At 28.5% G+C, this 14,502-nt stretch overlaps 2 protein-coding genes across 2 annotated transcripts; both read left to right on the forward strand.

The window, feature by feature from the left end:
* Positions 1–2,871: 2,871 nt before the first annotated feature.
* On the forward strand, positions 2,872–5,372 carry LOC137828371 (B3 domain-containing transcription factor VRN1). The gene is made up of 7 exons (XM_068634909.2): positions 2,872–3,325; positions 3,403–3,805; positions 3,946–4,028; positions 4,141–4,390; positions 4,471–4,524; positions 4,806–4,891; positions 5,037–5,372. The coding sequence occupies exons 1-7, from the start codon at positions 3,236–3,238 to the stop codon at positions 5,271–5,273; spliced, it is 1,203 nt and encodes a 400-aa protein (XP_068491010.2). The 5' UTR covers positions 2,872–3,235; the 3' UTR covers positions 5,274–5,372.
* A 4,372-nt stretch (positions 5,373–9,744) lies between these two features.
* On the forward strand, positions 9,745–13,811 carry LOC137828242 (MAR-binding filament-like protein). Its single transcript, XM_068634725.2, has 6 exons — positions 9,745–10,169; positions 10,495–10,700; positions 11,027–11,300; positions 11,725–11,832; positions 12,840–13,084; positions 13,295–13,811. Exons 1-6 carry the CDS (start codon positions 9,996–9,998, stop codon positions 13,410–13,412), a joined length of 1,125 nt encoding a protein of 374 aa, XP_068490826.1. The 5' UTR covers positions 9,745–9,995; the 3' UTR covers positions 13,413–13,811.
* The last annotated feature ends 691 nt before the right edge of the window (positions 13,812–14,502 follow it).

Raw genomic sequence — 14,502 nt, forward strand, 5'->3', positions numbered from 1 at the left:
TTTAAGTTTATTTAAGTTCAAATCATGTTACTCTAAAGTCATTTCATATTGATGTAATTTATTTGTAAGTCAAGTTTTTTATATATACGTGTTTTAAAAATAAAACATATTAATATATATGTTATAAATTATTTTATTATAGTTTAAAATAATTAAAATTGTGTACCAAATGATGATAAGTTAGGTAATATATTGATTTAGTTATTTTGATAAATGAAATATATGAAGGAGAGTTTGGTTATTTGATAGATGAAATATATTTGAGAGAGTTTGGCTATTTAGTAATGTATAGAAAAACACAGATAGTCAAACAAAAGTTGCTGGTAATAGATTATGTTGTGGTGATTGAGATGAATCATATGATCATCTTTTAAGCAGTATAGCATTCAATTTCACAAAAAGGTTAAAAAATGTTGAATAAAAACGATAACTAATAAACATGGATAAATATTCTTTAACTTCAATTAATCATTTTAATCAATTCATAACCTTTTTCTATTAATGCCATTTTTTAAATTGTCATAATTTATGAAATGAAACCGTCAGAAACTACAAGCAAAGTTATTAATTATGCAAGCAGAATTTAAAAAAAAAATCTCTTAGATTGATAAAATACTATTAAAAAAATTGACTTAGACCTATGACGGGAGCAAGAGATATGAACACATGACTACAAATCTTGCCAAAAGCATTAAACCTATTTTAAAAGGGGTCTTATCCTAACCAATTTGTACTTAAAAGAATAAATGATTTATTTAATTAAAATGAGCAACAAAAATGTAAGAATTACCCTCACATTTCTAAAACATGGGAGAATTACCCCCACATTAGTTAAAAAACCTCCATTGTAATTTTCTGGTTTAAATTAAATTGTAAGTGCATTTGATTGGGAAAATTTGGAAAAGTTATTGTTCTTACTGAAAAAAAAAATCAATATGTAAGTGCATTTGATTTTGAACATTAGTGTATACTAAGATATTTAAAACAAAATATTGAATTAGTATAAAATAAAAATATTGGTTTGACTAATAGTTTAATAAAATATATTGATTGTATTATAACAAAATTAAAAATTATACTATAAGTAAATAATTTATACATTATTCTTTTGATATTGAATTGATATAATATTAATATAATAAGTAAAGAGTACATATAAAAAATTAAATATTGTTATATTGAAAATGTTACATAATTAATTCATACTTGTTTAAAATAATATAATTTATACAATTTTATATATTCTATCATTTATGTAAGTTGTTTTATTACTAACTTATCTAATTCTATAAATTTTATTATAATTTTAATTTATGAAAAAAATCTGTGAAACTTAAAATTCACGAAACTTTATTTCCATGAGTAAAAATAGAATCTATACTACACCAAACAGAAATTGTTGTCATAATTATTTTTATTTTTATTATAATGATTATTATTATTATTATCATGATTACTGTTATATTAATAATATTTTTAAGAAAATAAAATTAATTTTCATTTTGTTATTAATAATACAATTATTATTGATGAGTTAATCGTGTGATTAAAATGTATTGTAAATAAGTATTTTATTTTCATATTGTTGGGCTTATAAAGTTGTTAACAAACATTGACTACTGATATATTATAGTGGAAATTGTTTTTGTTGTAACCGAAGAGGTGGTAATGAAACTTTTTCTAGGGTGAAATAAACTTGAGATTGAGAATATATAAATGAAAATATTTCAATGAAAATAATAATATATTATTAATTGAAGAAATAAGAATAATATAAATGATTTCATTTGATAAAAATAAAAAATATATTTGATAAATGAATATTAGTTTAAATTTGATTGATGTTATTTTTATTAGTGATTATTATGTAAATTAAAAATAGAATTATTATGTTACTCGACGAATAGGAAAATTAAAACCTAATAAATATAACAGGAAAATTAAAATCTAATAAATATAACAAAATGTGATGTAGTTAAAATTAATACTACAGAACATAGTCATTTTGGTGAGTTTTTTTTCTCTCTCTAGTCACAAACTTCAATTACAATTTTATAAAACAAATATCAAATAAAAAGAAAAGTGAAAATGAAAGTATGATTTTACTTAAAATTTCACATAAAAAAAAAATAAAAAATAAATAGTAGGATAAAAGAAAGGATGTGGGGGAAGTAGGGTAAAATGTAGAGAGTAGGTACTTGAAAATGAGAGAGAAAGTGAAAAGTAGAATTTCAAATGAATATAACTAATATTTTTAATTTTTTATTTAATAGAGAAGAAGATAAGTTTAAAACAGAAAAATAAGTTGCAAATCTAATATTTTCACTCTCCTCTTAAAATAAAATATTATGTAGGAATAAAATAGATTTTTTTTAAAGAAAATCCCTTTTTTATATATAGATATGGCTAACAGAATTAAAATTACTACTAGATATACACTATTTGGAATATAAAATTTATCACCTAAATATTTATTCAGTAATCCAAAATATAATTTTAATGTAATGTAATAGCAAGAATAACCTAGAGTATTCAGATTCTTGCTTTATGAGTGAAAATTGATGTGCACTCTGTTGCTCTTGACCAAAGAAGAAGTTTGTTTTTGTCTTTCCAAGCAACTGAACAGCATTGATGAGAGTCAGTGCCATAACCGTGATACTGTTCAGCCATGCAGATTTTCGTACTCCTACTCAATCTCTTCGGCGTCACAAAATATTTTTTCTTACCTTTTTAGAGTTAAACCTCCCAACAACAACACCCATCATGCAGAGCCTTTTCTTTTTTATCGCAAAACGACGCCGTTGATCGTCGATTCTTGTGCGGAAGTAAAATACTCAACGCGCTTCCTTTTTCTCCTGCATTAGGGTTTCCAGTTCCGGTATATATTCTCTGAACCCTTTCTTTACGTTCACGCTAACCCTTCTAACGTTAGATTCACGCTAGTCCACATAGGTTTTCGCGCTAGAAGTGGCAGACGACGGAGAAGAGGTCTTTCTCGGAATATTCGGAGTGGCCGACGGAGATCCAACGGCCACCGTGAGGACTTGCTTCTCGACGACCTTTTCCATCTTCCGCTACCAGTCCCACACCGGATCTCTCTCCAACCGATACGACGCCGTCTGAGTTCGTCGCTACTTCCTTCTCTAATTGTTTGATTCATTGTTTTTGATTTCACTAGTGGTAGCTATCTCCTGAGTTGCACTCCGGGAACCTTGTAATCTAAGTCAAATCAGCCATGACTTCCAATCGCTCAGGAATTCTTCCTCCTTCTGAGATCCGCTTCTTCAAGATTATTGTGCATACTACTATTCAAATAGGAAAGCTTGTGAGCACTCTTTCCTTGACCTTCTTTTCAAGGCTGTGAAGTTTTTTTTTCATGTGTGCTAACATAAAGTTTTGCAGATGATTCCAAAAGAGTTCACTAGGAAACATGGTGCTAGTTTGTCAAATCCAATGTTTCTCAAACTTCCAGATGGCATTGAATGGGAATTTTCTTGGACTAAAGAAGGTGCTCATAATGTTTGGTTGGAGAAGGGTTGGAAGGAATTTGTGACTTATTACTCCCTTGGCCACGGTCATTTGTTGGTATTCAAATACCAACAAACATGTAAATTGGAGGTAAACATATTCGATGAAAGTGGCGTTGAAATAAATTATCCCTCCAACAACACTCAAAATCATTCTGCTGAAAATTTGTTTGAAGTATCTCCAACAATACCATCTTATCCTGGAACTTCTAAAAAACAAAGGTCACGCATTGGAGTTGTTGGAGAAAGCTCCAATTTACCTCAGCAAGTGTGTCAAGGTAATAGTTTTGTGGAGTTATTTGACAAGGAAACATTAGATTAAACACTCTCTATTTCATGGTCATCTTTTTCTTTATATGGATCTTTTGAGCTTTTAAGTGTTTTTTTCATGAGGATATCATGCACTCATTTGTTTCAGAGAATAGCAGTGGTGCCATCAGTTCTGAAACTCCCTCTTTTATGGTTGTCATGAAGGAATCATACGTGAATGGATATTTACTGGTGAGCTTACAAGCTTATTTTTAGTCATTAAAGTAGTTTTGAATGCTTTGTTTGAAACAAAAAAAATATATATTATGTTTAAACTTCCTAACTCTTGTGAGAATAAACTCAGGTCATTCCATCCATATTTGCTAAAAAGTATTTGAAGAAAGAGGGAATACATGATGTCCTCCTTCGGGTCTTTGATGGGAGAACTTGGCACCTTTCATTAAAGGATGGCAAATTTCAGAAAGGATGGAAGGATTTTGCATCCGATAATCGTTTGAATATTGGGGATATTTGTACTTTTGACCTAACCGAGAGTCAAGGTCTATGTTTTAAAGTATCAATAATTCGAATTTCACAAGATACGACTTCACAAGGTAATCTTAGTAGGTCATTCTTTCAAATTACACTATATTATTTGTGCAAAAATGATTGTAGTTTTCTTCCTTTGAATCAGGTAAAGAAGATGGTGGCCTTATGAAAAATCGAGATTTAACTATTTCCATCAAGGGTAAAAAATAACTTTAAATGCTTTTATAATATCCTTCAAATGCATTTCCCCTTTTAAACATATAAAAATAAAGACTAATTATAGAAAACTATTACAAGAAGTTTCGTTAAAGGTAAACCTTATACAAGAATGCCTTGTTGTTGTGACTAAATGGTAATTAATATCTTATTATTTCCTAGGAGAAGCTAAAGTTAAATAATTACCTTGCAAGATATTCAATATTGTGTGCGGTACCATCCTAACTCAATGTGGTTTTGTTGTCATGTCATTCACAAATGGAGCTATGCAAGAAGCAAGAAATTTCACATCCGAAAATCCCTTTTTCATACTCAATATAAAGGAAAATCTTAGGGGAGATTGCCGACAGGTAAGGTTTAGTTAGGAAACAAATTAAGTTAAGTTGCTATTAGTCACATTGTGTGATCGGCTATTATTATTTGTTATAGTTGTATTGATAGTTATTATAATTGATATATCATATTGAGGTGATGAAAAAGTATAATTTGATGCAGCGTGTACCAATTGCGTTTCTGAGAAGGTACCTCCAGAATAAGCAGGTTGTGATGTTACAATTTGGAAATAAAACATGGGAGATAGGACTCAGTGGTGCAATTCAAACAAAGATGTCTAATGGTTGGTCCCAATTTGCGAAGGAATGTAAGGTTCGGCACGGAGATGTTTGCGTCTTTGAGTTAATAAACATAAAAGATGCAGTGCTTGATGTTCACATTTTTAGGAGACAATCTTAGACAATCTATTTGGAACACTTTTTCAATCCTCGCTTTGTAACATTTATTTATTGTAATTTTTAATCTTCAGATTGGTAAATAGAAATTCTCTTTAACTTTTCCATAATTTTTTAAACAATAAATTAATTGTTTTTACAAACACATAAGTGAGTACTTTGAAGGTTAAATCTTAGACACACCTGACTTACTTGGCTAGGAAAACATTGAAGTTTTTTTTTCCAGCTGAATACGTAATTTGAAGCATGAGAATATAGTTTATTTAAAAATATAAAACTTGACTTCAATTTTTATAACTTGTTTACAGTAAAAAGTAAGTAAACAACTTTTAAAGCATTAATGCTTTAAAATTGAGATGCCATTTTTACATAATTAGCATAAAAATCATATCTTCTGGTATAGCTTATATGCATATATACATATAACATTTTCTGTACAAGTTCTGTGAATTAAACAAATTAACATTTTCTATATCATTATTCTGGAATTAAAATGATCATGTCACAAATTGAAAAATAAGTAATTATTTAAAATAGTTTTGGTTCAGTCTCCATCACTTTAAGTGGGTTAATTAGTTTTGGTAGGTGGATGAAATTTTTTGTTGTGTGAAGTGTTACTAACAGAGAAAGACGCAGTAGCAGAGAGATCTTCCAAATTAAGTGGGAGATATGGTGTACTAGAAACAAATAAAAGTCAATAAATGAGATCAGTAATAACGAATTAAAAGCTGCTGCAGCAAAACATGAAAACAGAGCACACACTACTGCAGACCACTGTACATGTTGTTATTTTTTGGTACAGTTGCTTTTTCATTATTTTTTTCTTCTTTCAGTTTTTTTAAATTTTTTTTTTTTTTTATAGTTTCGGTTTGGATAAGATTTACCGTCTATATACAGATAGAAATATAATAAAAGCTCAAAAAATAAAATAAAAAACATTAATTATAAGTTTTTTTTAAAGAAAACTTTCTCCCCATATAGGATTTTTAAAAGATATAAACAAATACATAATTAAGTATGTATTTAAGATAAATTATTATGTATTACAGCATAATCTTTTATATTTACAAATATTTTATTACTGTTTACATTTGTATATGAAATTCTTTATGATAATTTCATTATTAATATTTTATTTATATATTATGATATTATATAATAAATATAAAGGTGTTAACTTTCTCTAGTATAAAACACAATAAAATATATAAATATTAAAATAATAAATAAAGTAAAAGAAAATAATTTAAATTTAACGTTTTTAAACATATTTTATTTTAATATATTATTATTTTGAAATAAGATTTAATAATTAGATTTTTTAAAATTTATATTAATTTTTTTACAATTTTTTTAAATATGTATAATTTTATTTCATTACATCAATCACATTTATTACAAAATTTTATTTATTTTTTACTTTCTTATATTCAATCTAAATAAACTCACCTCTCACTTATACTCTTACTTTCTCTCATTTTTTTTTTTACTTTTTACTTATACTCTTACTTTTCATTCTTATTTTTGGTTGTGTTTTTTTAAATATTATGAAAATTAAAATAAATAATTTGTGTATACTAAATAGAAAATACCTTTTATAGATTTTGATGAGAGTGGAACACTTACCCTCACTTTGGATAAAGGTGAAAATTCCAAAAAAGCTAGGAAATATAAAGAAAGCTTTCGTTCTTTTTTAATTGTTCTTAGTGAAAGATAAAAAAGAAAAACACAACTTTCAAAAATAAATATTTTTCACTTTTATAAATAGAAAGCTAAAGAAGTGTTATTTGACTTAATCATATATCTAAATATTTTATTGATATTCATAATTTAAATATTTATATTACAAAATTAATTATATCATCAATTATTATTATTATTATTATTTACTAGCGGGCACACATACGTGAATGGATATTTACTGGTGAGCTTACAAGCTTATTTTTAGTCATTAAAGTAGTTTTGAATGCTTTGTTTGAAACATAAAAAAATATATTATGTTTAGACTTCCTAACTCTTGTGAGAATAAACTCAGGTCATTCCATCCATATTTGCTAAAAAGTATTTAAAGAAAGAGGGAATACATGATGTCCTCCTTCGGGTCTTGGATGGGAGAACTTGGCACGTTTCATTAAAGGATGAAAAATTTCACAAAGGATGGAAGTATTTTGCATCCGATAATCGTTTGAATATTGGGGATAATTGTACTTTTGACCTAACCGAGAGTCAAGGTCTATGTTTTAAAGTATCAATAATTCGAATTTCACAAGATACGACTTCACAAGGTAATCTTAGTAGGTCATTCTTTCAAATTACACTATATTATTTGTGCAAAAATGATTGTAGTTTTCTTCCTTTGAATAAGGTAAAGAAGATGGTGGCCTTATGAAAAATCGAGATTTAACTATTTCCATCAAGGTTAAAAAATAACTTTAAATGCTTTTATAATATCCTTCAAATGCATTTCCCCTTTTAAACATATAAAAATAAAGACTAATTATAGAAAACTATTACAAGAAGTTTCGTTAAAGGTAAACCTTATACAAGAATGCCTTGTTGTTGTGACTAAATGGTAATTAATATCTTATTATTTCCTAGGAGAAGCTAAAGTTAAATAATTACCTTGCAAGATATTCAATATTGTGTGCGGTACCATCCTAACTCAATGTGGTTTTGTTGTCATGTCATTCACAAATGGAGCTATGCAAGAAGCAAGAAATTTCACATCCGAAAATCCCTTTTTCATACTCAATATAAAGGAAAATCTTAGGGGAGATTGCCGACAGGTAAGGTTTAGTTAGGAAACAAATTAAGTTAAGTTGCTATTAGTCACCTTGTGTGATCGGCTATAATTATTTGTTATAGTTGTATTGATAGTTATTATAATTGATATATCATATTGAGGTGATGAAAAAGTATAATTTGATGCAGCGTGTACCAATTGCGTTTCTGAGAAGGTACCTCCAGAATAAGCAGGTTGTGATGTTACAATTTGGAAATAAAACATGGGAGATAGGACTCAGTGGTGCAATTCAAACAAAGATGTCTAATGGTTGGTCCCAATTTGCGAAGGAATGTAAGGTTCAGCACGAAGATGTTTGCGTCTTTGAGTTAATAAACATAAAAGATGGAGTGCTTGATGTTCACATATTTAGGAAACAATCTTAAACAATCTATTTGGAACACTTTTTCAATCTTCGCTTTGTAACATTTATTTATTGTAATTTTTAATCTTCAGATTGGTAAATAGAAATTCTCTTGAAATTTTCCATAATTTTTTAAACAATAAATTAATTGTTTTTACAAACACATAAGTGAATATTTTGAAGGTTAAATCTTAGACACACCTGACTTACTTGGCTTGTAATAGGGGAGGAAAACATTAAAGTTTTTTTTTTCAGCTGAATACGTAATTTGAAGCATTATAACTTGTTTACATTAAAAAGTAAGTAAACAACTTTTAAAGCATTAATGCTTTAAAATTGAGATGCCATTTACAAATATTTTATTACTGTTTACATTTGTATATGAAATTCTTCATGATAATTTTATTATTAATATTTTATTTATATATTATGATATTCTATAATAAATATAAAAGTGTTAACTTTCTCTAGTATAAAACATAATAAAATAAATAAATATTAAAACAATAAATAAAGTAAAAGAAAATAATTTAAATTTAACGTTTTTAAACATATTTTATTTTAATATATTATTATTTTGAAATAAGATTTAATAATTAGATTTTTTAAAATTTATATTAATTTTTTTACAATTTTTTTAAATATGTATAATTTTATTTCATTACATCAATCACATTTATTACAAAATTTTATTTATTTTTGACTTTCTTATATTCAATCTAAATAAACTCACCTCTCACTTATTTTTGACTTTCTTATATTCAATCTAAATTTTATTAATAATTTTTTTTTGCTTTTCACTTGTACTCTTACTTTTCATTTATATTTTTTGTTGTGTTTTTTTTTTTTAAATATTATTAAAAATAAAATAAAATATTTGTATATACTAAATAGAAAATACCTTTTATAGATTTTGATGAGAGTTGAACACTTACCCTCACTTTGGAAAAAGGTGAAAATTCAAAAAATGCTCGGAAATATAAAGAAAGCTTTCGTTATTTTTTATTTGTTCTTAGTGAAAGATAAAAGGAAAAACACAACTTTAAAAAATAAATATTTTTCACTTTTATAAATAGAAAGCTAAAGAAGTGTTATTTGACTTAATCATATATATAAATATTTTATTGATATTCATAATTTAAATATTTATATTACAAAATTAATTATATCATCAATTATTATTATTTATGTTTACTATATGGCAATAAATAATTAAAAATTAATATTAAAATCGTAAATAAATTTATTTATTTTCGTTTTGTTTCATCTTGTTTAAACAATCTGAATCTGAATTCTGTTGTCTAACTTTTCGCTTTCTGTGATCAATTCAAACAAAAACATTGATGTTAATAATATTAATTAGAACATAGAGGCATCAGAAAGAAGACAATGAGACCTAAGAAAACGAAAATGTGCTTCTAGTTTTCGATTGGTGGATTCTGTGTTTGTTGTTTTGACCTTTTTTCCTTATTTTTATCACCCACATACATTTACTCTCTATTTCGTGTTTATTGTGGCTGCAAGACAAAGTCACAGAGAGAGAAGGGAAGGAAGAGTTGGTGTTGGTGGTTGTCTTCCTCATGGCAACCCTTTCCTCCATCCTCTCCTTTTCTTCTCTTCCTCTTCTCCGTCGCCACCCTTCTCTTTCACCCTTTCGCCCCTCTCTTTCTCTTTCATTCTCTCACACAAAACTTCGTTCCCCCTTTATTGCTTCCTCTTCCCACTCTTTCGACGATTTCACCTCCAACTCCAAGGTACCCTTTTCCTTTTCCATTCTTTATTCCCTCGTAAATAATTCTATTGTTATTGTTAGCATATCTTCTCTTCATGTGGTTGATTAATTTCCCCCCTTCTATTGGAGTGCGAATTTGATTGCAGAGTTCAATTTTTAACTATTTCGTTTCCTAATTTCCTGGCTTGAACTCTTTTACACAAGCCCTTTCACAGGGTACTGTTAAAAACATTTAGAGAGTGGAAAAGGAGTGACATTTCATCCGAGATTTCTATAGATGCGTAAATTGATTCAGGATGTTTGTAAAGTAAAATAACGAATTTGACTATTGAGTGTTGTACTTGTAGAAATCAGTGCTCACTGAGTTGATACAAGAGATAGAACCGTTGGATGTTAGCCACATCCAGAAAGATGTGCCACCAACGACAGCTGATGCCATGAAAAGGACTATATCTGGAATGCTGGGCTTGCTTCCATCTGATCAATTTCACGTTGTTATTGAGGCCTTGTGGGAACCCCTCTCCAAGTTGCTGATTTCTTCAATGATGACTGGGTATGTTCAATTATATATTTTCTATGTGGTGCCCTTGGGGGTATTGTTTTTGTTTTAGCATTATTGTTTACCTTAAAATCTGTTATGTATTTTACTCTCTTGAAACCCGTAATTAGTGTCTCTGATTCAACACTTGTGTACATAAATGGATTAGCCGTTTGGAAAAGGGGGGTGGGGATATTGTCCAACAGCTTGGATGAATATACATTGACAAGTGTCCCAAATTATTTGAAATTTCTAAAGAATGTTATTGTATTAAGTTTTTATGCATGACCTATTAATGTTTACATAGAGGGAGCATGAAAAGTTTTTTTCATCTATTGCAGGTATACACTACGCAATGTTGAATATAGGCTTTGTCTTGAGAAGAATCTTGATATGTTTGATATAGAGAAGCTAAAGGCAGAAAGTACGAAAGTGGACTTACAAGGGTTAATGCATGACAGTGTAAATGTAATTGACTTTGGTAGAAATAAGAATTTGTCTTCCAAAGTTGAAAAGCTTCATGAGGATGTTGACATTCAAGACCTTGGTGAAATATCTGCAGAAGCTCAACAATATATTTTCAATTTGCAATCTCGTTTGTCTTCCATGAAAAAGGTACTTTGTAAAAATTAGGGATCGTCTTGTTGATATTTGAATTGAAAGAAATAAGCATGGGATTCATGAAGCCTTGAATGGCCTGTGAAATGTATTTTGTATTGTACACTGTTAATTTTTTATTTTCGCATATTTGATGGTATGCTTCATCCTTTGATTCATGTTCTGTTTTGTTTTTGTGCTTGATAATGATTGATTTGCATTCAAGATCCTTAATTGCATATAGGTCTGCAATACATTGTTAATTCTTTATTGTCGCATATTTTATGGTATGCTTCATCCTTTGATTCGTGTTCTCTTTTGTTTTTGTGCTTGATAATGATTGATTTGCATTCAAGATCCTTAATTGCATATAGGTCTGCAATACATTTAGCTTGTTTTTCTCATTTGGATTTCTTTTTCATTTTGCGGGACACTTTTAAAGGAGTTACATGAAGTAAAGAGGAAAAGTGCTGCTCTTCAAATGCAACAATTTGTCGGAGAGGAAAAGAATGATTTATTGGATTACTTGAGATCTCTTCAACCTGAACAGGTTTTCCCCTTTTCTGGAATTTCCGAGTTTCCTTGCATTTGGACCTATTCTCTCCTTTAGTGCTTTTTGCTCTGTTATCTGTGGCTCATTCTCTTAACCATGAACAGGATTTTTTCTGATATAATTATTTTCGTATTCAGTCAAGTTGTTTTTCTCTCTTATATTAAAATACTATCAATGATATATTTGAAAATCTTTTTATTCATTTAACTGAACCTAAGTGGTGAAAGGTTATTTGTTGTTCTGAAGGTTGTCAAATTGATATTCAAATTGTGAGTTGTAAAACTAACTTTTGAATCATAATCTTGGAGCATAAATTTCATCACATTGTAAGGTTTAGAGATAGATGATGAATATTTACTTTAAATATATCATGTAGATGATATATAATGTTCAATATAATAATTTAAACTAGAAACAGGTAGAACAAAATTATTAGTATATTTGAGTTTGTGAAGCCTTTCTTTTAGAAGAATGGAAATAAAGCAAAGAAATTGCCTAATAGAGCACATGTATTGAATGAATGAGTGACAAATAGAGCAGTGGAATAATAGTCAGATATTGTATGTTTAAAAATTCTCCTTCAATTCCTTTCTATTTTCATGAGAAAAAAGAAAATGAATAGTGTAATTCATATCCATGATACAAAATTGCTTAGATTCATTCTTGTGTAGTAAGATACAGAATCCTGAGATTCATCTTATGATATGAATCAATTGTTAGCTGAATTTATCGAATTATAGGATTCTAATTGTGCATTGTAAGATTATTATAACTTTATGCCTCTTCGTCCTCAATACTTATATTCTTTTCCATTGCTACACTGGGCGTTTGATGATGTGACGAACTGAAGTATTCATTAAAAACATTTGAAGAAGCACGTTCTCTTGTATTCCTTGTTAATCATAGCATTATCAAATTGTGGATGCCTACTTCATTTAACTATATTTTTCAGTTTATTTTTAATTCATATTATTAATTTAGTTGGGTGTGCGGCTAATGAGCAGGTAGCTCAGCTTTCAGAATTTTCAACCCCTGAGCTTAAGGAAACCATCCTCTCTGTTATCCATGGTCTCCTTGCTACCCTTTCTCCTAAAATGCATTCTAAACCTTCAACCATGTCAGAAAATACAACAGTTGGGGCAACAAATGTTGGCAATGAGGATTGTGCTGAGGTTGTCGAGAACTCTGCTCTTCATTTTCAGCCTGTTATTTCATTGACTCGGGACTATCTTGCCCGCCTCCTCTTTTGGTTAGTTCCTCCCTGCTTTTGATCACATTCCTTCATTTCCATATATGTATTGTTCTATATTTATGTATTATGCAAGAACTAGTAAAAAGGGTTAATACTGGTAAAAGGGGATAAAAAATGTTTCGAAATTTGGAATCTTCACCATTAGTTATGAGTGCATGTTTGTTGTTGATGAGAAACTGACATTTTCTTACTGACAACCCCCTACAGGTGCATGCTGCTGGGACACTATCTTAGAGGCCTGGAGTGTAGAATGGAGTTGATGGATTTGCTTTCCTTGACAAGTGATGCTGAGAATGATGCCTCTGGCAGTCAACCAATTGCTTGAATGAAGTTATTCAGTGGTTCAATCTGTATATATAGACGTGTATTTCCAACAAGAATTTTGCTTTCAACAAGAGGAGATTATGATACAGACTCAAGTACTGATCACTTCTGCTAAGGAGTTATCTGTGCTTATTGTGCAGCCTTGCATTCCTGGCACGTACCAAATCTCAGTCTCTTCTAGTGTCAGACCAACAGTAGGATCGAAGATATTACATGCTATAGAATATGGAAATGTTGTTATGCGGTACCAATTTATTTGTTAGGTGATGTAGATTTTATATTTCTACTCGTCTCATGTTTGAGTCTCTGAAATTATTATTTTTGTAAGAAAAATAAGCTCATTGACATGCCAATTGTAACTTTTTATATCATAAGTCTTAAGTTACTGTGTGTTTACTTAGACAAGTTTTTTCGCATTGATTTTATAAGGGAAAAATAAGAAAAAGGAATAAAATGAATTTTATTTAAGTTATAATTAATTTATTTATAAGTTAAAAAATAGAGGCTATTTGAAAATGTTTTCATAAATTAGTTTATACATTAATTAGTTTTAATTTATGTAATTTTTTGTCTCCAAAATTCTTTTATAAAGTTGGTTCAATCATATCCATAAGATTATATGAATTAATAGAGACAATCTGTTATTTATCATTCATTTTTCTCTTTGTACCCATTTTATCTCAATATATACCGTGAAAATGTATTTTCAACTAAAAAAATATATACCCATTTTATGTCAACCATTGGAGGTAGGTTTTTTCAAATAAAAAAAAAATATTTGTTATAATTTGTCATAATAGTGTTTTTTGAAGCAGTTTTTGTCCTTCATTCGAAGAGCAAGAAGTGAAAAGTTTGGATTTGTGATGACAAAGGGAGAGATATGTGATTGATTATAGTTACAGATGTAAAAAAATTGAGTATAAATAAATTCACATTCATATTCATACGATATCATGTATATTAATATTAAATTTATAACTTATTGTTGTGTTAATTAAGCAAATATTTATTAAATCATATTTGATGAATTTGAATATTTTATATGAATATCCATTAAGATTCAGATTATAGAATTTGTGATTGTGAACCTT

Source organism: Phaseolus vulgaris, chromosome 7 (assembly GCF_051622355.1).
Source record: "Phaseolus vulgaris cultivar YP4 chromosome 7, ASM5162235v1, whole genome shotgun sequence".
Classification (NCBI taxonomy): Eukaryota; Viridiplantae; Streptophyta; class Magnoliopsida; order Fabales; family Fabaceae; genus Phaseolus; species Phaseolus vulgaris.

Excerpts from the sequence above, each read along its gene's own strand:
- LOC137828371 (XM_068634909.2), top strand. The coding sequence starts at position 3,236 with ATGACTTCCAATCGCTCAGGAATTCTTCCTCCTTCTGAGATCCGCTTC. Across the intron at positions 3,326-3,402 it reads CTATTCAAATAGGAAAGCTT|ATGATTCCAAAAGAGTTCAC; the intron begins GTGAGCACTCTT and ends AAAGTTTTGCAG. Across the intron at positions 4,029-4,140 it reads ACGTGAATGGATATTTACTG|GTCATTCCATCCATATTTGC; the intron begins GTGAGCTTACAA and ends GAATAAACTCAG.
- LOC137828242 (XM_068634725.2), top strand. The coding sequence starts at position 9,996 with ATGGCAACCCTTTCCTCCATCCTCTCCTTTTCTTCTCTTCCTCTTCTC. Across the intron at positions 11,301-11,724 it reads GTTTGTCTTCCATGAAAAAG|GAGTTACATGAAGTAAAGAG; the intron begins GTACTTTGTAAA and ends ACACTTTTAAAG. Across the intron at positions 11,833-12,839 it reads GATCTCTTCAACCTGAACAG|GTAGCTCAGCTTTCAGAATT; the intron begins GTTTTCCCCTTT and ends GCTAATGAGCAG.